Source organism: Thalassophryne amazonica, chromosome 5 (assembly GCF_902500255.1).
Source record: "Thalassophryne amazonica chromosome 5, fThaAma1.1, whole genome shotgun sequence".
Taxonomy (NCBI): domain Eukaryota; kingdom Metazoa; phylum Chordata; class Actinopteri; order Batrachoidiformes; family Batrachoididae; genus Thalassophryne; species Thalassophryne amazonica.
In genome coordinates this window covers 78,289,630-78,313,405 of record NC_047107.1, presented here as the reverse complement: position 1 = coordinate 78,313,405, position 23,776 = coordinate 78,289,630, and the positions used below count along the sequence as shown (strand labels likewise).

The 23,776-nt window shown below is 38.8% G+C and overlaps 1 protein-coding gene across 13 annotated transcripts in view; it reads right to left on the bottom strand.

Annotated features, from left to right (window-relative positions):
• Positions 1-23,776, bottom strand: part of atxn2 (ataxin 2) — a 94,891-nt gene that overhangs the window by 64,409 nt on the left and 6,706 nt on the right. For 10 of the 13 annotated variants that reach the window (XM_034170606.1, XM_034170612.1, XM_034170607.1 and 7 more), the window contains exons 2-5: positions 22,446-22,476; positions 22,017-22,076; positions 17,377-17,466; positions 4,959-5,109 (exon numbers count right to left, since the gene is read on the bottom strand). In XM_034170606.1, coding sequence (XP_034026497.1) covers positions 4,959-5,109; positions 17,377-17,466; positions 22,017-22,076; positions 22,446-22,476 — 332 coding nt within the window. The remainder of the gene's footprint in view (positions 1-4,958; positions 5,110-17,376; positions 17,467-22,016; positions 22,077-22,445; positions 22,477-23,776) is intronic. The other 3 variants (XM_034170610.1, XM_034170616.1, XM_034170615.1) reach the window with 1 other exon arrangement.

Below are 23,776 nucleotides of genomic sequence, written 5' to 3'. Positions count from 1 at the left end.
AAAACAATAACGTTTATCAGTCTGAACATTAAATATCTTGTCTTTGTGGTGTATTCAACTGAATATAGGTTGAACAGGATTTTCAAATCATTGTATTCCATTTTTATTTACATTTTAACATAACATTCCAACTTCATTGGAATTGGGGTTGTATGTTCATTCCTTATCCTGTCCATTCTTATCACTCCCAAAAAGAATCTCAACATCGTGAGCTCTGCCACCTCCAGCTCTGCCTCATGTCTTTGTTAATGCCACAGTTTCTAAGCTATACAACATACCTAGTCTCACTACTGTTTTGAAGACTTTCCTCTGCACTCTTGTAGATATTCTTCAGTCACAAATCACTCCTGCCACCTTTCTCCACACAGCCTGCACCCGCTTCTTCACCTCTACCACACTCCCCTTTACTTTGGAAAGCTGACCCCAAGTATTTAAACTCATCTACTTTCTCCACTTCTACTTCTTGTAGCCACCCTATTCCATTGGCCTCTCTCTCATTCACACACATATATTCAGGCTTGTTCCTACTGACTTTCATTCCCCTGCTCACCAGTGCATATCTCCACATTTCCATGCTAGACTCAACCTGCTCTCATACATCCATCTTCACTCACTCATCGGGGAGCAGGTCATGAGGCAACAGTAGAGGACCCCAAACTTCCCTTTCCTGGGCCACATTAGCCACCTCTGACTAGGAGACACTGAGGCATTCCCAGGCCAGTGTGGAGATATAATCTCTCCACATAGTCCTGGGTCTTCCCAAGGTTCTCCTCCCAGCTGGATGTGCCTGTAACACATCCCTAGGGAGGCGCCCAGGGGGCATCCTTACCATATGCGCGGCCCACCTCAGCTGGCTCCTCTCAAGATGATATTCATCATCATCCCTTCAATTTCCAACTTCACACTCATCACCATGTCAGGCACTCGTTTAACCTCTAAAGCCGCGTTCACACCAGGCGGGATCAGACGCTACAAATTTGCGTGGGTCGCCAGGCGACGGACGCGCCTCCTTCGCCCGGTGTGTCGTTCTGCTTGGGTGCACTTTCGCAGCGAAAATTCGCCCCGGTGCGTCATCAAATAGGAGGAGCTTCCATTCCGCTCGCCGGCTCCGGTTGGCAGTCAAGCTAACATGACGGACCTTGATCACACGGAGCGAGTTGCTGTGGAAAGCTCCCAATACAGAGAGTATCATTATTTGCAGCAGGAGCTGTATCTGGGTGATGGCCGCTTTCAGCTGCCCTTCCATCTCTGCGGGACCCAGTTTGAGGATCAACTGTCCCGTTCGCGTGCGCATATGTAAACAATAAAAAAAAAAAGAAACTCCGCTGCTTGCTGCAGCTGGCTCTTCCCCCAAAAAACTCTGTCATAATTGTGTTTAGAAACCAGTCACCATTTGTTTTATTATACATCTGTGTAGTTAATTAATAAAATATTCTCTCGCGCGCACGTAAAAAAAAAAAAACAGAAAAAAAAGAAAAGGAAAAAGCTCCGCTCCCGCTGCTGCAAGTAGGGCTGCTGCTCGCTCCAAAAACTCTGTCATAATTGTGTTTAGAAACCAGTCACCATTTGCTTTATTATACAGCTGTGTAGTTAATAAGTAAAATAATCTCCAGGACGAGAGCTAGGACATCTTTCTACTCATCACTAATTGAAGAAAATAAGAACAACCCCAGGTTTCTTTTCAGCACTGTAGCCAGGCTGACAAAGAGTCAGAGCTCTATTGAGCTGAGTATTCCATTAACTTTAACTAGTAATGACTTCATGACTTTCTTTGCTAACAAAATTTTAACTATTAGAGAAAAAATGACTCATAACCATCCCAAAGACGTATCGTTATCTTTGGCTGCTTTCAGTGATGCCTGTATTTGGTTAGAGTCTTTCTCTCCGATTGTTCTGTCTGAGTTATTTTCATTAGTTACTTCATCCAAACCATCAACATGTTTATTAGACCCCATTCCTACCAGGCTGCTCAAGAAAGCCCTACCATTATTTAATGCTTCGATCTTAAATATGATCAATCTATCTTTGTTAGTTGGCTATGTACCACAGGCTTTTAAGGTGGCAGTAATTAAACCATTACTTAAAAAGCCATCACTTGACCCAGCTATCTTAGCTAATTATAGGCCAATCTCCAACCTTCCTTTTCTCTCAAAAATTCTTGAAAGGGTGGTTGTAAAACAGCTAACTGATCATCTGCAGAGGAATGGTCTATTTGAAGAGTTTCAGTCAGGTTTTAGAATTCATCATAGTACAGAAACAGCATTAGTGAAGGTTACAAATGATCTTCTTATGGCCTCGGACAGTGGACTCATCTCTGTGCTTGTTCTGTTAGACCTCAGTGCTGCTTTTGATACTGTTGACCATAAAATTTTATTACAGAGATTAGAGCATGCCATAGGTATTAAAGGCACTGCGCTGCGGTGGTTTGAATCATATTTGTCTAATAGATTACAATTTGTTCATGTAAATGGGGAATCTTCTTCACAGACTAAAGTTAATTATGGAGTTCCACAAGGTTCTGTGCTAGGACCAATTTTATTCACTTTATACATGCTTCCCTTAGGCAGTATTATTAGACGGTATTGCTTAAATTTTCATTGTTACGCAGATGATACCCAGCTTTATCTATCCATGAAGCCAGAGGACACACACCAATTAGCTAAACTGCAGGATTGTCTTACAGACATAAAGACATGGATGACCTCTAATTTCCTGCTTTTAAACTCAGATAAAACTGAAGTTATTGTACTTGGCCCCACAAATCTTAGAAACATGGTGTCTAACCAGATCCTTACTGTGGATGGCATTACCCTGACCTCTAGTAATACTGTGAGAAATCTTGGAGTCATTTTTGATCAGGATATGTCATTCAAAGCGCATATTAAACAAATATGTAGGACTGCTTTTTTGCATTTACGCAATATCTCTAAAATCAGAAAGGTCTTGTCTCAGAGTGATGCTGAAAAACTAATTCATGCATTTATTTCCTCTAGGCTGGACTATTGTAATTCATTATTATCAGGTTGTCCTAAAAGTTCCCTAAAAAGCCTTCAGTTAATTCAAAATGCTGCAGCTAGAGTACTGACGGGGACTAGAAGGAGAGAGCATATCTCACCCATATTGGCCTCTCTTCATTGGCTTCCTGTTAATTCTAGAATAGAATTTAAAATTCTTCTTCTTACTTATAAGGTTTTGAATAATCAGGTCCCATCTTATCTTAGGGACCTCATAGTACCATATCACCCCAATAGAGCGCTTCGCTCTCAGACTGCAGGCTTACTTGTAGTTCCTAGGGTTTGTAAGAGTAGAATGGGAGGCAGAGCCTTCAGCTTTCAGGCTCCTCTCCTGTGGAACCAGCTCCCAATTCAGATCAGGGAGACAGACACCCTCTCTACTTTTAAGATTAGGCTTAAAACTTTCCTTTTTGCTAAAGCTTATAGTTAGGGCTGGATCAGGTGACCCTGAACCATCCCTTAGTTATGCTGCTATAGACGTAGACTGCTGGGGGGTTCCCATGATGCACTGTTTCTTTCTCTTTTTGCTCTGTATGCACCACTCTGCATTTAATCATTAGTGATCGATCTCTGCTCCCCTCCACAGCATGTCTTTTTCCTGGTTCTCTCCCTCAGCCCCAACCAGTCCCAGCAGAAGACTGCCCCTCCCTGAGCCTGGTTCTGCTGGAGGTTTCTTCCTGTTAAAAGGGAGTTTTTCCTTCCCACTGTAGCCAAGTGCTTGCTCACAGGGGGTCGTTTTGACCGTTGGGGTTTTACATAATTATTGTATGGCCTTGCCTTACAATATAAAGCGCCTTGGGGCAACTGTTTGTTGTGATTTGGCGCTATATAAAAAAATTGATTGATTGATTGACGATTCGCGCGCGCGCACATAAAATAAAAATAAAAAGAAACTCCGCTCCCCGCTGCTGTGGTGCTGCTGTTCACTCCAAAAACTCTGTCATAATTGTGAAATAAAGGACAAAAGAGACATAAGTCCTGCTCACAGGCTGCTACCAGATATAGGACATGTTCACATCTTCAGTCAAACTCCAGACATCTCCACGTCTCTACATATTCAGTCCCTGATTGGTCATCGCGGCGCGACGAGATGAAAAAGTTCAGATTTTTGAACTTGGGGAGGAGGGCAACGCGACGTGACGCGACGCATTATCGCGCCACAAACGTGCAAAACACTCAAAATCGCTTCACTCGCGTCGCTTCACTCGCGTCCATCATGTCGCGCTGCGCGGTTTGGCGCCAAAACACGTCCTTACATAGGGATTACAAGGCAACCTGTGGCTGCAGTTGCTCGCGTCGCGCCCGGTGTGAACGCAGCGTAACACAACATACTTTTCCTTTAAAATGACCCCAACACCATTTCTCTTCCCATCTACACCATGATACATCAACTTCAACCCACTGCCTATGCTCCTGGCCTTATGTCCCTTCCACTTGGTCTCTTGCACACACACAATATGTTTACCTTTCTCCTCTCTATCTTGTCAGCCAGCTCTCTCCCTTTACCAGTCATACTGCCAATATTCAAAGTCCTGACTCTCACTTCCACCCTTCTAGTTTTCCTCTTCTCCCACTGTCTTCGGACACATTCTCCATCTACCCAGCAGTAGCCCAATGTCCACCAGCACAAAGTCACCGGTGGTGATTGCTGTTAACCCGTACCTCAACCGATCCAGTATAAAAATTCAATTTGTATTCTGTATCTTTGTTTTTGGCTTGTTTTACTTTGGATGCCCTTCCTGACACAACCCTACTCATTAACCGGGCTTGGGACAGGCACTCAGAATGTACTGGCTGCACACACCATGTGGCTGAGTTCATCTATGTACAGTATGTCTGTTAATTAGTTTTTAAAATGTGCATCACTCAGTACAATAAAGACATCGGCATGTGGAGAACACTTCAACAATGATTATCAACATAACAATCATCAATCCTCATTACCTTTCCTGGCAAAATTGAAGTCCACATCTTTGAAGGTCACGACTACAACATCTGAGGCCTTGAAAATGATGGTTTCCACAATATCCTCTTTCCTAGGGCCTATACTTGGGTCCAGGCTCTTTCGGTGCGCTGCATCCAATACCAGGTCACACTGAGGGAGAAAAATTATGTTAAAGTAGAATGCATAGGTGCACAACCCTGGACAAACTACAGACGAGATGAAGATCAAAGGGACACGGAACACCAGGTAGACCATGACACTGCGGAGATGGGCTGTCAAGGGTTCCCTGGCAAATGAGTGTTCAAGATTCTCACAAGAACTAACTTAAGTAGCCATGAGTACATAATCATTCCTAAAAGGCAGGCAAAAGAATTAGAAAGTGCCTTGGGTTGAAAACCATAAACGTGCAGAAGAGATGAGTTGGCCACCACTTAGTCTTGTAACTGGAAAGTATTGTGATTAACGAAGAAAACACTAAAATAAGGTAGGATAACACCTGAGACCTCTCTTTCTAGTCAAACCTGATAAGCAATAAAGACGACAACCTTATCAATTCAGTGGGCTGCCATAATGTTAAAGAAGCTACTCTTCTTGTCCAGTATGGCGGGTTGATATGTATGTGCATCTCTAATGTAACGGAAATTGGGTTTTGGTTGTTTGACCAACAGCGTGTCCAAACAGAAGCAAATCTGATGGATTCACAAAATGATGTCCATTATGGGATTGCTGAGGTTTGCCGTCTGTTTATGAGATGAAGCAGAATGAAATGAAACCCGTAGTCCCTCATAACAATTGATCATCATATCAGAAATAGAAATAAAGCCTCATTTCTATTATTAACAATTCATTTGCGGCACCCAGCAGCTGATCAACTGGTGGTCTTTTCAATTGTTCCACATCCACCAGCTCAATGAAACTTTAATTCATACATCTGTGGTAGTGCTGACAAGCAAAATCACAAAATAAATAATACTTATAATAATAATTGTATCCCTGTAAAAATACTTATGTAGTTAACTGTGTATACCGCAGCAATATGTAATGTAGACATCATCTTTCAGATCATGCTCGGAACACCACATGGCACCTTCTGTCATGATCAGTGTTGCCAGAGTTACTTTGAAAAATAATCCAATTACTGATTACTCCTTGAAATTGTAATTTAGTTAATTTACTGATTACTCAATTTTAAAAGTAACTAAGTTACATTACTAGTTACTTTCAGCAGCTGCCGATAACACCCCCTGCCACCTCCACATGAAAATGACAACCAGTTTTGCAAATACTCACTTTATAGTCACCCTTTCTTGACTTCAATAAGTCTTTCTTGACTTCATACGTAACTGCTGACAGCACTATAACAGTAAAACTTGCAATTTCTAACCTACATTGTTTATAAATGTAACTATTAAATTCTTTTTAACATTTTTCTAACATTTAAATTCTTTCTACACATTTTAGTTATTGAAATTATTATTATTATTATTAGTAGTAGTAGTAGTAGTACTCATCCCTGCCACACTCCACGCCCCCTTTCTGTCTGGATTCACCCCTGCTTTACCATTTGAACAGGAAGAATGGATAACATTTATGTATACAGAAAACACGACCAGACTGACAGGTAAGAAAATTTTTATCAGCGTTTTTTATGTCATGTTGTCCTCAGAAAGAGAGTTTAAGTGCATTTAGGTGGAAAAAACAAAGTGTTAGTTGTTCATGCATTGCAGATCAGATGTTTTTAGCTTGAAGACACACAGTGGCGCAGAGTTTTAAATAAAGGGGAAAAAAAAGCATAAAAATGTATTTGTAAAGCACAGTGCAGATGTGCTGCCGTCACCACACTTTGAGAGATGACAACTGTTTTTCAAATCCATGGAGGAAATGCACGCAGCTCGCTGAAAGTGGAAAAGGGGGTAGTTCAGTCGAAGCCCGACCCCGTGCCCACGGGCCAAGTTTAATGCTGCAATCAACCAGCAATCCAAAAATAATACTAAGGCACAGTGACTTGGAGAAGTAACTTTAATCTGATTATTGATTTGGAAAGATTAATGTATTAAATTACTCGTTACTGAAAAAAGCAGTCAGATTAGTGTAACATGTTACTAAGTATATTTCATGCAGTGAAAGAATGTTCCATCTTTCACCTCATGAAATATTCTTACCATTTCAATTTATTTTCATTTATACAGTGCCAAATCACAACAAAGTCGCCTCAAGGTGCTTCACACAAGTAAGGTCTAACCTTACCAACCCCCAGAGCAAACACACAGGTGACAGTGGTAAGGAAAAACTCCCTCTGATGATTTGAGGATGAAAACTCAAGCAGACCAGACCCAAGGGGGTGACCCTCTGCTTGGGCCAATGTTCTAAATCTATTTGTAATTGCTAAGGATAAGATTCGCTATTCTGACATAAAATGATTTCTTCCAACACCCCTAGCAGCGTAAATGCGTGGCACTTGGAGTTTAATTAGCATTTCGGTAAGAGGATGTATACATAGTAAGGGGGTGCAGCACTCATGTTACCCAGTTTAGAAAAACCCTGGCCTGCACAACAAAATAATGATTTTGTAGTCCCAGACCCTACATAATCCTATAAAACTTCTTCATAATTCATTTTTTTTTTTTTTTTATAATTGTGAAACAATTCAACTGTTTAGTGGCACTGTTGGGTAAATGAGTTACTAATAACCCATCTGGAATTGAATGTCAAGGCATTTTGTATCAAATGTACATGAAAACTTCCAGCACAATTCAGGTTTAAGGATGAACGTCCATTATTAAAAAAGTTAGTTTGGAGCCGTGTGATCATATGTTTTGAGGTAAAATTTCAAAAAAAGTGGAAATCCATGTTTCCGTGGAAAACTTGCATGTCTGATGATGTCCAGGAAATGTGTCTCAACTTCCACTGACGTCCTCACAGACCATGAAAAACTAAAGACAAGTCAAGACAACTATAGAAAAATCTGGATCGCCTTATCCCACATTGTCCACACAGGTGAAGCCCGCTGTTGCTGTATGCACAGGGGTCATTGCAGGCCCGGGAGCATTACACATATTTCCACAGTGCCGCTCAGGAAAAGAAATAAATAAAAAGAAGAAAATACAATAAATCTGGTTTGTGCGAGCTGGATGCTGGACTGGTCCACACACAAAACCTAATTCCATTGGATGGAACGGGTCTTCCGTGGCCGAACAGGGCATGTCCAGTGTGCATGCACAGCCGCACTGTTCACAGTCTGTCAAGGCATTAAAAAGTAATTTCATTGGATGGCGCAGCTGCTCCATGGCCAGACTGGATGCACAGTCACGTGAGCTTTTGGAAACGTGCCAAAAAAAAAAAACCCAAAACAAACAAACAAAAAAAAAAAAACAAACACAAAATCAGTTTAATCCATGTAGGATTTTCTTAAAAAGAAGACATGAAAGTGCAGCTACAATTTGCCAGAAGGTGCATCTGAGATACAAGCCTAGATTTGATGTTTTGGTGAAAGAAATTTCAAGGCTCAAGAGTGACTTCAAGGTTGGTGTTATGTCCTGGGTTTCTGTAATTATTGTAACTGATTTGATTTGATTCAACCAAAAACAGCTGGGGTATAAAACTTGAGCCCCATACAAGCATGTAATGTAGACCGAGCACAAACGCAATGTACAGAGTAAGGTCAGGGTTAGAAGTTAGTTCCAAAAAAAAAAAAAGTTAGCTCTAGCCAATTTGTTTAACAGTGGTGTCACACAAGGATCTTGCATTGTACCAGGTTTTTTTTTTTGTCTTTCTATAATCTGAAGAAATACACTGCATGTGCAATTATTAGGTAAGTGAGTATTCTGACCTTACAAACCTGAAGGCTTATTGGATTTAAGCATTTTCAGGTAATATGTATTTGTGTAATGAGGGAAGATGTGGCCTGCAGGGGTGGTGGCCAAGTGGTTAATGCGCTTGGTTTCAGTTCAGCTCCCACCCCTGCCACATTTCTCCATGTAATGTGGAGTTGCATCAGGAAAGGCATCCGGCGTAAAACCTGTGCCAATTCAACATGCAGATCCACCTTGGATTTGGTGTGGCGACCCCGAGTGCAAATAAGGGAGCAGCTAAAGGGACTTACTAAGGAAGATGTGGCCTAAAGTGATTAAGACCCCATATCAAGGTGTACATAAATATTAAGCAGCTGCTTCTTGTCATGCAAAATGGGACAAAAAAAGAAGAAGAAAAAAAAAAAGGTTTAACAGAAACTGAAAAGTTAAAAATTGTAAAACTGCTTTTCAGAGCGATGCAATACTCTTGAAATAGCTAACTTACTGAAGCATGATCACTGGACAATCAAATGCGTTGCAAATAGTGAACAGGGTTGGAAAAATGAAAAATGTGGATAAGATGTAAATTACCGTAACTGCAAAAATGTTGCGAACAATTACTTGTGATACTACTAGGAATCCACTATCCTCCCGTGCCACCATGTTCCAGAACTGCAACTTACCTGCAATGTCCAGAGGTACAAGGTGTTCAGTTCTCAGAGACATGGCCAAGGTAAGGAAGGCTGAAACACAACCACCAATGAACAAGACTCAGACTGAAACATCAAGATCGGGCCAAGAAATATCTGAAGACAGATTTCTCAACAGTTTTATGACAGATGTCATGAGAGCGACTCTCAATGGATCACATGGATGGGCCTGCAGCTGGATCACCAATGTCACACAGCACCACTTTGAGTCAAGATGACAGCAAGGTGGAAAGGCACTGATAGGGGTCATTATAAAGGATGAGATAGTTGGACTTTTCCAAGGTGAAGATCAACTTAAAAAAAAATCAAGTCCCAGTCTTGCCAGTGTCAGAAGATGCTTTCTTCAAGCAGTGGTACATGAAAAAGTCTGTATCATTCAAGGTGATCATAATTTTTATGCTGGACAATGCTCCATCACATGCATCAAAGTACTCAGCCAGCAAAGGCCTCAAAGATGACAGTATAATACCATGGCCGCCTTTCTCACCTTACTTAAACTCTATTGAGAACTTGTGGGCCTTCCTTAAATGTGAAATTTACAGTGCGGGAAAATGACACACCTTTTTGAACAGCATTTGACAGGCTGTGGTTGCTGCTGCAAGAAAAATTGTCAGCAGATCAACAAACTGACTGACGCCATCGATGGAAGGCTCAGGGCAGTTAATGAAAAGAAGGGTGGCTACATTGGTCACTGAATATTTCTGAAATGTCAAAGAGTTCATTTCAGATTATTTATGGGACTTGCATGAATAAATGAAAATAAGTAGTGGGATGGGAAAATTTTAGTTCTTAATTTAGTTGCATAATAACTCTGCACGCTAACGCCTAATAATTGTGCACACATTCATTCATTTTCTAGACCCACTTATTCCAATTAAGAGTCACAGGAAAGCTGGAGCCTACCACAGCAGTCATTGGGGCAGAGGCAGGGCACACCCTGCACAAAACGCCAGTCTAACATTCAGGTTTGAGGTTTATGAATTAATGAATGCCTTTATTGTCATGGCGTGCAATTCCGTTTGGTGCAAGCAGTGGGGGAAAAATGACAAACACTAAAATAAAATGTTAAAAGTTTCCAAGTATGAAGCTAAAAAAATTAATATTGCACATGATAAAATAAAGATTAGGACAAGCACCATGAATTAATATATGTCAGTGTTTTTTAGTGTTTAATATGCACATGGCTTTTGGAAAGACACTACCTCTGAATCTGGAAGTGCATGTTTTCACTAACCTATAGCGCCTACCAAAGAGCAAAAGTTCAAAAAGATGGTAGCGGGGTGTGTGTAGAGTAGGTGATAATGTTATTGGCTCTGCTGAGATGGCAGGAGATAGCAATGTCCTCCAGAGATGGCAGCGGACAGCCTGTGATTTTTTTTTTTTTTACTGCCGTTTTAACCACTCTTTGTAGAGGTTGTGCAGCAGAGCAGCCTCCATGTCACACAAAGATACATCACTAGACTCTCCATGGCTACCCGGTAGAAGGCCATCAGCTTGTTCTCCATGTTGTTTCTCCTGAGCACTCTGTGGCAATGACGTTGGTCAACCAGGAGAGGTCCTCTGAGATGTGGACCCACAGGAATTTAAAGGTTTGCACCAAAATGTTTAACATTTTCCAGAGTACAAGCTGCACCTCTCCAAAAATGGCAATTAAGATGGGCCAACATATATATGCATTGCATGGGAGCATAAGTCGCATTTACCACTTCATGCAACAAGCAGCACAATTAATTTAATCAGTGACTTACTTATTTAAAAGCCACACATGCAAAAGGAGCACAGCTAACAAGCCAATTAATGTTACTATACAAGGCACAAGACATGAGTAAACTGCTTCTTTAAGCCACTGAACAGACGAGATCATACGTGAGGTGAATGTGCAACATAATTAAATGTTTGAAAAATCTGCATTATTTACTTTATTTATTTAAAAAAACACTTTTTTAGTCATCAGACACTAATTTAAGTTGTTGTAGAAAGTGCAAAACGTGAGCAAACTCCTTCCTTAAGCCAGTGAACAGACGGTCATATGTGAGAACGTGAAATACAATGAAATGTTCAAAAACTCTGTGCACTGCTTATTTATAACACAAACACTGCTTCAAACATCAGAAGCCACAAGCTAATTATTGAGCGAGTAAACTGCTTCTTTCAGCCACTGAGCCAACAATTATATGTGATAAACATGAATTGCAATTCAACATTTCAAAACTCTTGGCATATTTGTAAGAGATAAACTTATCAGCAATTTTGTTCTTCTTGTTCAGTTTCTGCAGTGTACTCTTAAAAGAGCTGTTCTTGTTGTTTCACATAGTCCAAATAGGGTTTCTTCAAGATAGAATAAAGACATCGTATTCAATCTTTTCATTCAAGAGTGTGGTCTTCCAGTTTTAAAAAAAGAGCACTGCTTCTTAAAAACAACAAACACGGTTTTTCTTCTTCTGTTTGGTCTTTACATCCCTTGTTTAGAAGGAGTAGAAGAAGAGATCCTCTGTAGAAACTATTAGGCTATTTGGGACAATACTGGATTTTAACTGAGTCTCTGTACACAGCATGGTCTGCTGCTTTGGGAATATTCCAGCTTCTCATGAATATTTGCTTGAAATGAGCATGTGTGCTAATTGTATTACGATACGATACGATACACTTTATTGTCCCCTCAGGGAAATTTGTCTTGGACTCATGCTAGGTGCCTTACAAGAAAAGAGAAAACAAACAATACAGATAAAAACACAACCACATCCATAACAAATTAACATGACAGGAGTCAGGAGAAACACCATAAATATTGCATAATTCCAATTTTAAACATTATTGTTTAACAATTTAATAGACATGGGGACGAATGAATTTTTAAATCTATTCAGTCTACTCCGAGGAACTCTGTACCTTCTCCCAGAAGGAAGGAGAGTGTACTCTGCGTGAAGAACATGAACTGAATCCATCAGTATCCTCTGAGCTGCTTTCAAAACAGACTCTTCATAGAGTGAACTGAGGGACTGATATTGTTTCTTTCCGATTATCTTCATTGCATCATCAATTTGTCTGTTAAGTTTCGTTTTAAATTGTACAGAAAGATTGCCGTACCAGGCAGTCATGCCATACCTAACTAGGCTCTCTAACACTGCCTGGTAAAACAACAACATAATTTTCTGATTGACTCCATACAAACGAAGTCTACGAAGGAAATAAAGTCTTTGATGGAATCGGGAGCACAAACTGTCCACATGCGCAGTCCAGCTGAAGGTATTGTCTATGTGCAGCCCCAAGTACTTGTATGAGTTGACCTGGTCAATGGGAATACCATGTATGACCACAGGAGTATGGTCCCCAACAGTCCTTGGATCCAGAATCATTTCCTTGGTTTTATTGACATTTAAAACCAAGTGGTTGTCATCACACCACTGCACAAAGTGTTTCACTTCAAGGAAGTACTTTGTTGGACTTGAATCTTTGTGCAGTAGGCTCAAAATAGCTGTATCATCAGAAAATTTAAAAACAAAGTTATTGCAGTAGTTATTTGTACAGTTATTAGTATAAAGAGTGAAGAGAACAGGAGAACTGACACAGCCTTGTGGTACACCTGTATTTGATGATTTGAGTACCGAAAGAGCTTGATTAACTCTAACTTGTTGTAATCTATTAGTTAAAAAGGAATGATACCATCTGATTAAAAGTGGGTTAACATTCATTTCCTTTAACTTGGACAACAACAGGTATGGCTGTAATGTATTAAAGGCTGAGCTGAAATCAACCAATAAAATCCGTGCATAAGCAGTAGGATCTTCCAAGTGCTTAAGTGAAAAGTGGGTTAAGCTGTTAATGGCATCGTCAGTGCCTCTACTCTGCCTATAAGCAAATTGGAATGGATCAAGTACAGGGTTAACAACCGTCTTAAGGAAAAATAGCATAATCTTTTCAAAGCACTTGCTTACAACAACAACAACAAAAAAAAAGATTATTCCTTATTTTATCACAGTATGAGAAAAGGCTCACACTAGTGACAGCATCATGATCGCTCCTATAATGAATACATTAATTGTGACCTGACTCGGTTTTAAGCAGATGCTAAAAGTAATTAATGTTGTGCTTTTCATTTCTACTGTAATGAAACTATCCAATCCAGTATTGGGATCGGCTTCCGATACCAAGGTAATTCAATTATCGTAAAATACCGATACAACCTGTGGCGTTTTCAGATAGAGAGAAGCCACGTCTGTGAAATCTCTCAACTGCCGCATGCTCTCTGCTGCATTTGCTCCTGAGCATGAGGAGGCGAGCGGGGGGGGTTCTGATCCGATGCCGAGCTGTTTCTTCCACGCACCGCAGCCGAGGGTTTAAAGCCAGGGATAGCGGCAAATTTCCGTCTGGCTCTTGGGTTCAAATTCTCTGTGCCAACGAGGACGGATTTTCTGAAAAAAGAACTAGAAATGTGTGCTGGGAAAAAATAAAAGAATCAGCCGCTTTGGCATCCCAAGGCTGTGAAATGCTATGAAACAGCAGCTCAGAGCAGAGCACAAGACAGAGCTGAGCAGAGTTTGTTTCTGTTCGCTGAATGGGGAAAAAAAACTCCATCAAAATCCTTCAGCATGAATCCATTCCTCGCGTGAGCCTGGCTGACGATACATTTAGAAATTTACGGTTTATTTTACAGTTAAAAGGTTTCCAAAAAGTTCCAAGTTTGCTCTTAGCAGGAAAACGGTGAGTGAGGGAGAGAGAGAGGGAGAGGACTTTTTATTTTTTACTCCAATACTTCCTTTGACAATGTAAATGTATGTTTCAATTGAAGTTGAACTGAAAGAGAGAGGACTTAATTTTTACTGTAACACTGGCTTTGACAATGTAAACATATGTTTCCCATATCAATAAAGCGTCACTGAAATTGAAGGAGAGAGAGACAGATAGAGCTGTCTTTTCTCTTTTACGTCTATAAAAATAAGTCTACAACCCCTGGCAATAATTATGGAATCACCGCCTCGGAGGATGTTCATTCAGTTGTTTAATTTTGTAGAAAAAAAGCAGATCACAGACATGACACAAAACTAAAGTCATTTCAAATGGCAACTTTCTGGCTTTAAGAAACTATAAGAAATCAAGAAAAAAAAAATTGTGGCAGTCAGTAACGGTTACTTTTTTAGACCAAGCAGAGGGAAAAAAAATATGGACTCACTCAATTCTGAGGAATAAATTATGGAATCACCCTGTAAATTTTCATCCCCAAAACTAACACCTGCATCAAATCAGATCTGCTTGTTAGTCTGCATCTAAAAAGGAGTGATCACACCTTGGAGAGCTGTTGCACCAAGTGGACTGACATGAATCATGGCTCCAACACGAGAGATGTCAATTGAAACAAAGGAGAGGAATATCAAACTCTTAAAAGAGGGTAAATCATCACGCAATGTTGCAAAAGATGTTGGTTGTTCACAGTCAGCTGTGTCTAAACTTTCTTCCTGTTAAAAGGGAGTTTTTCCTTCCCACTGTAGCCAAGTACTTGCTCACAGGGGGTCGTTTTGACCGTTGGGGTTTTACATAATTATTGTATGGCCTTGCCTTACAATATAAAGCGCCTTGGGGCAACTGTTTGTTGTGATTTGGTGCTATATAAAAAAAATTGATTGATTGATTGATAAACTCTGGACCAAATACAAACAACATGGGAAGGTTGTTAAAGGCAAACATACTGGTAGACCAAGGAAGACATCAAAGCGTCAAGCCAGAAAACTTAAAGCAATATGTCTCAAAAATCGAAAATGCACAACAAAACAAATAAGGAACGAATGGGATGAAACTGGAGTCAACGCCTGTGACCGAACTATAAGAAAACGCCTAAAGGAAATGGGATTTACATACAGAAAAGCTAAACAAAAGCCATCATTAACACCTAAACAGAAAAAAACAAGGTTACAATGGGCTAAGGAAAAGCAATCGTGGACTGTGGATGAATGGATGAAAGTCATATTCAATGATGAATCTCGAATCTGCATTGGGCAAGGTGATGATGCTGGAACTTTTGTTTGGTGCCGTTCCAATGAGATTTATAAAGATGACTGCCTGAAGAGAACATGTAAATTTCCACAGTCATTGATGATATGGGGCTGCATGTCAGGTAAAGGCACTGGGGAGATGGCTGTCATTACATCATCAATAAATGCACAGGTTTAGGTTGATATTTTGGACACTTTTCTTATCCCATCAATTGAAAGGATGTTGGGGGATGATGAAATCATTTTTCAAGATGATAATGCATCTTGCCATAGAGCAAAAACTGTGAAAACATTCCTTTCAAAAAGACACATAGGGTCAATGTCATGGCCTGCAAATAGTCCGGATCTTAATCCAATTGAAAATCTTTGGTGGAAGTTGAAGAAAATGGTCCATGACAAGGCTCCAACCTGCAAAGCTGATCTGGCAACAGCAATCAGAGAAAGTTGGAGCCAGATTGATGAAGAGTACTGTTTGTCACTCATTAAGTCCATGCCTCAGAGACTGCAAGCTGTTATAAAAGCCAGAGGTGGTGCAACAAAATACTAGTGATGTGTTGGAGCGTTGTTTTGTTTTTCATGATTCCATAATTTTTTCCTCAGAATTGAGTGATTCCATATTTTTTTTCCCTTTGCTTGGTCTAAAAAAATAACCATTACTGACTGCCACAATTTTTTTCTTGATTTCTTATAGTGTTTCTTAAAGCCAGAAAGTTGCCATTTGAAATGACTTTAGTTTTGTGTCATGTCTGTGATCTGTTTTTTTTTTCTACAAAATTAAACAACTGAATGAACATCCTCCGAGGCCGGTGATTCCATAATTTTTGCCAGGGGTTGTATAAAAGTCTATAAATAAAAGTACTTACTTTTTCCACCAACAACATTAAATCTAGGATTGCATCTTAGATGTATCTTCTGGCAAATTGCAGCTGAACTTTCAGGTCTCCTTTTTAAGAAAATCCTCCTCTAAACACTTAATCATGAAACTGCATAACTGGGGATACCAAATATCCTCACAAAATCAACAATAATGATAATATTAAAGCAAACAGAGATCTGGTATCGGAATAGTATCGTATCGGCAGATATCCAAATTCAGGTAACGGGATTGTATCGAAAGTAAAAAAATGTGGATCAGTGCATCCCTAAATGAGACTGTGTGGGATCTTGACTTTTTTTTTTTCTTTTTTTGTATACAAATCTCACCGGACTGTAACTTGCAGGACCTCTTCAACTAGAAAGAAAGAAAGAAAAAGCTTACACCCAGGAAAATATGGTATCAACATTCTGGATAGACTGAGACCACTGTATTTTTTAAACAATAAAACTGATGCTCTGGAATACAACTTGCCTAATAATTGTGCACGCAGTATAGTCCCTATGGCAAATTAATTTCACAAGCAATATTTACTTTAAACAATCATAACTATGCAAGTTCATATTAATAACCACAAAATGTATTGAAGGTTTGGCGCAATGCCATTTGAGTTTATGCAGAGGTTTAAGATGGGTGCCCTTATCAAAACTGCACATTACTTTGTAAATAATTTAATGGGATTTCTCACATACAGCACAGTTGTCAAGATGAGTACAGCACTCAGAGGCTTAACTGTGAAACATAATTGAATATGACTAGAGTTGTAAAGAAGTGTGCTTATCCTTTAAGCATTTCACCAAAATGAGAATTTTCCTACAGTGGAAAGACTGAAACATAGTTCAACCAAAAAGAGAAGATGAAGGGCCAGATACTTCATCCCCATAAATGGGAAGATGGAAAGTCCAATCTTTGTGTAAGAAAGCACAGGGTGAAATAAACTGCTCATGCTTGCTGGTTTGAGAGTATCATAACAACATACTTAACCTTGGTAATTAGCACCAGCAGAAATGAAAATACAACACTAATTCCACGTTAGCACATAGAAAGAATATCACCTTTTTGAATGCTGTTACCTCTGGACCGTATGTCTTAAATACTCCTTCATAGACTGCTCCGTCCTTTACTTTCAGCTCACACTTGGTCCCCTGTAAATAAAAAAGCCAGATCATTATTCACTGTATGCAGCTCTGACATCCCAAGGTGTTGATATACCATATACAGGTGCATCTCAAGAAATCTGAATATCAATTTTCAGAGGGAATATTTTACATTTTCTCATTTCAATACATAAAAAAATAAAATGGTAGGGGTAAAAATTTAAAAATGCTCCAATCATATTGAAAACGATTCCACATTATTTGTCTGATCACAAAGATGCCAAAAAGGTACAGCTTGGACTGTTTGTGTCTGAATGTTATGGAGTTATGGTGTAAAAACAGCAAGAATGGTGGCAAAGGTCAATTTCAGTTTGTACAGGGGTCAAAAGGTATAGCTGCTCTAAGTTTGGTAAAAAGTGGCAAGTTACTGGTTGAGTTAAAAAGGTTTTAAAAGGAATAGTCTGCACCACGTGTCATGCTTAGTTATTATGTTACAGGGTAACATATATGCCCTTGTCCATTGCATAGTTCTAGCACTACTTGGCTCGGCTCAACGCGACTCTACTCAGTTTGGTACCAGGAATGTCGTTTTACATTACAAGTGAGAACCTCCTCAAAGTAGGCGGGGTCGTCAGAGCACGGTTGCATGTAGCTGCCGTAACGTCAATGTACACGACACAAACACATGAACAATGAAGGACATTGAGGTAATGGTGTGGTTGCTGCTGTGGGTTTTTAAGAGAAGGCTGCAGACGGATAGATGAAACACGCTTGAAAAGTACAGGAAAGTTTGAGAAGCCATACAACAGTATGAAGCCGAAGATGAGATGGGATTAGCAGGATACAAGCTACTAAGGACAACACGAGGGGAAGCTAAATGTAGCCATTGCTAGCTTCCTAGGTAACTTGTAAATAACAATTCCAGCATACAATCTTGTAATGAATGCAAGCTGTCGCTATAAAGTATTACAATTGTGGTTGTCAAAATAAAGCATTAATTTCGATAAATTAATTACAGCACCTATAACACCTTCAGTCGCATCTTGCTCAGTTTTGCTTTGACATCAGTGACTTGGTCTTTAAATAAAAACTTGTTTTTAAAGCAATAACTGGGTTAGATTTCAATACTTTCCATCCCAAAGTAACTTGCTTTGATAAGTCATTGCTAAATCTCAAATGTGGGAGTTTGTGTTTATCGACAGTCATGCACAAAACGTCTGTTCAGCTTTATCGTTAATTAACATCGTCACAGAACTTGAACGAGCTTAAAACCGGTTAAAAATGTCTGATTCATGTTTTTTCATCCAAATTTTAATGTTCAGCTAGCGAATTGCTTGTGGGAATCCACGGGTTCTAGAGTGGGCAGTGTTTATAAAATAGGTAGCTGAGATTTTTAAGGGTGATAATAAATTATGCAAAGTTTCTATAATGATTTTAACTGAAAGTGTAGGAAATTAAAATGACAAAGTTTTGTGAATAATTGTATTTATTATTTAGGAACTGGAAATGTCCTAATTCCCCATGTCTCCTTTGCAAAAGAGATCTCAATCTCAATGGGACTAACGTGGTAATATAAAAGTTAAAATAAAAATAAAAAATTCTCAATTCAGGTGGCTCTGTCCAGCTCCCCCTGGATTCTCACACCTGCCACTAAACACAAACATTTGCAACTCATTGACAGAGGAGTTGTGGTCTGGCACGAGTACAAAAAAAAAAAAAAAAAAAAAGCATGGTAGCATGGTAGCTGTAACACTGTTGCGACTATTTAAAAATGGCGGGCTTGATTCTCGTGTCGGATGTGGCGCTCATGACGACACCCTCTGACCAATTAGTTGCCGGCAGCCTGTTGTCCCTAATAGCAAAGCAAAAAAAACTGAGTAGAGTCGAGCTGAGTAGTGCTAGAACTGTATCATGGAAAAGGTCTTATGTCACATGTCACAGAATCCAGTGGACATCGACATTGTTTGACCTTTACTTTGCAGACTAAACATTCAACACAATCAAAACTATTCCATCTAGTAATCCTATTACCTCAACCAATAATCTGCCAACACTTTTTACCAAAATTGGAGCAACTTTAACTTTTGAACCCTGTACAAACACAAACTGACCTTTGTCACCATTTTTGGTGTTTTTACCCCATAATATTCAGTCATAAATAGTCCAGACTATACCTTTTTGGAATATTTATGATCAGACAAATAATATGGTATAGTTCAATATGATTGGAGCATCTTTTAATTTTGACACCTGTGTAATTCTTCATTTGACCCCTACCTGGCTGCCTATTGAAAATTCAAGTGGCCAATCTGTTTTTTTCAAAAAGTAATGTCTGAAGAGTATTTGTGCTGAATATGGTGCTTGCTTCAACATTTAAAATTCCTCTGTAAATATCCCATCATCTGCTGCACTAAGAGGAAGAGTAGAGACACCAGACCCAACAATCCAGACAACCTAAAGGCTGCTATCAAAGCAACCTAGACTTCCAGAACACCTCAGCAATGCCACAGGCCAATAGCCTCCATGCCACACCTCACTGATGCAGGAATTCATTCAAAAGGAGCCACAACCAAATACTGAGTGCAGAAATAAACATATCTTTCAGAAGTTAGACATTTCTGTCTTACAAATCCTCTTCATAAAACTGATCTGCTGAAATATTCTAATATTTTGAGATGTGCATTTTCCATTTTTGGAGCTATAGGCTGTAACTATTGAAATTTAAAAATAAAACATTTTAGTTTCTGTGTATAGAAACAAGAATATGTACAATTTTCATTCTCTGAAATACCTGACAAAAAATATTTAACTTTTTCACGATGTTCTAATATTCTGAGATGCACCTATATATCACACACACACACACACGTGTATATATACAGTGGCTTGCAAAAGTATTCAGCCCCTTGGTATTTCACACATTTTAAGAGGGAGAGGATAAGAGTGAGGAAAGCCACCAAGACACCCAGACAACCCAGAAGAAGTTCCAGGCTTCAGTGGGTTTTCTTTCACCAAAACATTAAATCTAGGCTTGCAGCTCAGATGTAACTTCTGGCAAATTGTAGCTGAACTTTCAGGTCTTCTTTTAATAAAACCCTCCTTTATACCACTTCATCATAAAGCTGTATAACTGGGGATACAAAATGCAAAAACATGCACGATGCACAATTTCTCCAATCACAGCCAGAGAAGACTGTAACTTCTGGGTTGTCTGGGTGTCTTGGTGGCTTTCCTCGCACTTGTCCTTGCAGAGTCACTCAGTTTTTGAGAACTGTCTACTCCATACAGATTTACCATACCTGTTTGTATTTTTTCATAACTTATGGAAATAAAGTTCAAGACATATTCAGTGACTTGGAAATGTTCATGTATCCATCCCTAACTTGTCTGAAGAAAACTGGAAATTAATCTGATTATTTACAGGTATTATACCAAAGGCTGCTTACTTAAGCAACCCATTATCTTGGATTTTATATTTTTAATTAATTTATATCAAGTTGGACAGATTTACTTTCAGTTTGAGTCTAAGGAAGATAGTTTTAGAAATTTTTATATTGAGAAGCCTGATTTAGTTTTTGTATGTGAAATGCCATAAACAAATTAAAATGCATGAAATATCAAGGGGCTGAATACTTTTGCAAGCCACTGTATATATTATACAAATAATTAATGTTTATGAGTTTAATGGCAGGAATATTACACCGAATATTTGTTCCATTGAAAGAATGAAAAACGATTCATTATTTGTTTTATATAATGGCTAAAATAAATCCTTGTCATTTGATATTTTATTAATTTATAAACAACAGAAAGGGGACTTACATTTGGTGTCTAAATTGTTCTCAGTCAACTTAGAAAAACAGATGTAGACCATGATGCCGTGCACTGAGTTTGTGTACCCCCCCCCAAAAAAGACTTTGTGTAGTTCCTCAGTCCAGCGAAAACTCACGTCAAAAATTGATCCAGCTTTTCATCCTAACAGCTCTTCATGCCTCCAGGCGGATTACAGCGTAGTGTATTTTGTGTGTGTGTGTGTGTTCGAAGAATTAGCAGCGTCAATTAGCTCCTTCAAATCATCATCTGCCAGCAAAAGAAACACCAGCCCTGGTAGTGTGAGCACCCGCGGTGGTCGGCGCATGCAATAGCACATTTCATATAGTACCAAAATTACACACAAAAAATAATTATTGCATGGTAAATGAAACAACGGTAATTGGTATGAATAATCCATGCCACATGACATACAACCCACCAATCAAATGACAAGGATCCACTCAGCCGTTTATATATATATATATATATATATATATATATATATATATATATATATATATACACAAAGTTCAGAAACATCTTCTGTGAAATAAAATAATTATTTATACTACCAACTGTCTCTACAAATCATGCTGGCTTTGTTTATTGCAGCATAGACATGCCAAAGAAACATTTTACAGTAAACACAAAGTGTGGTACTTGGTGCTGATATTTACAGTAGTATTATTAACAACAATTCAATTTCTTATTGGTTAAAAAAATGGAATAAATATCAGGACATACTAGATAGTACCTGCAACATCATATCTATAAAAGAAGCATACCACCACTGAAGTCAAGACATGGACCATCCTCATATTGGCATAAACACCATTGAAAATTACCTAAAGAGAAGACAATTGAGTTAACATTCTGAAGTCAGAAAACAATAATCCTAATTAAGCTCTGCCCACCTTATGAGATCAATGTGACATTTACATAAACATGTTAAGAAAATGTGCTTTCACCCAGTGTATGCACTACAATGTATGTATTCAATGTATGCAACTTAAATACATCCCTTGTTAAAACATTACAGTACAATGAAATGACTGCACAGAATGAGCAAGTGGAAATGTTTAGGTTTTGTGAACTCAGTGTCACTTTGATACTACACATTATAAGTGACACAAATGTCAGTCATCTTAGAATACATGTCTCTGTAACTCTCTATACATCACTGCCCTACATAATTCTTCAAAAACATTACTTACTGCTGCAGGACCTTTACCACTGTGCCGTCCTCTGAAAAAGACAAAATGAAGTAAAATACTTGTCAAAATTGCATTAACCATCATTATCACGTTTCTGGCTAAGATTTGGTACACTCACCAAACACCCCCAAATCATGAGGTGCACTGCACAGAAATATGTGAGGTGCTCAGAAACACAAAAGCTAAAGTTAAGTGTTGTGCTCATCATTTATATTATCCTGCCAAACTCCTGCATTTCTCGTTTAAGATAAATAAAATAAATAATCACACATATATTATATATTATTATTATAATTTTGTGTAAGAAAAATTAACATGCATATTTCTTGTCATTCTTCAGGAGCAGCCACTGTGACAGAGACATACGCAAAGGTGTTGTCCCCCCTAAAATGGCCCTTAAGTTCCCGCGGTGGAAATGGGCTTAATGTCACTGCATGTTATAGGACTTGCTATTTCTAAAGATATACTAGATTACTTAGTATTCATACTCTGTGATGGCAATGGCAAGTACTCAAATATTTGTACTGTTTCATCCTCATCAAGAATGTGTAGTCAGGGAGGTGACCAAGAACCTGATGGTCACTCTGTCAGAGCTCCAGCAGAGGAATGGGTAAAAACTGCCCAAAGATAGATGCACCAAGCTTGTGACATAATATACAAGACGACTTATGGCTACAATTGCTGCCAAAGGTGCATCAACAAAGTACTGAGCAAAGAGTGTGAATACTTATGTACATGTGATTCCTTATCTTAGTTTTTTATTTTTAATAAATTAGCAAAAATTAAAAGAAAAAAAAAACTTCTTCAAAACAACTTTCCATGTTGTCCTTATGGGGTGTTGTGAGTAGAATTTTGAGGGAAAAAAAATTATTTACTCCATTTTGGAATAAGGCTGTAACATAAGTAGTGAGAAAACTGAAGCACTGTGAATACTTTCCAGATGCACTGTACACATATATGTGAAATCTAATATGTTATGTGTACAATAGATGTACACCGTCTGAACTGCTGGGACAAAGGAGATTTGGGTACAAATGTTTATATAAGTAGTCAGATACCTTTTAAGTTGCAGTTTTATTTAATTTTCAGATTTCCTCATTTTATTTGTTTTCTTGTTTCTTTGTTTTGAGAAGAAAAAAACAACGAAAAATAAGTTACAAAAACAAAAAAGAAGTGGAAAAAAAAGAAGTGAAATCACTGAAATGACAGATTCACTTATCTTGGCAGTGACATTCATATCTCTGAGTGTATAGCCTTTGACATAGAGAGATGCCCTGGAAGCCTATGAAGTCATGAGGACTTGGACAGGGTGTTTGCTAATGTTGATACCT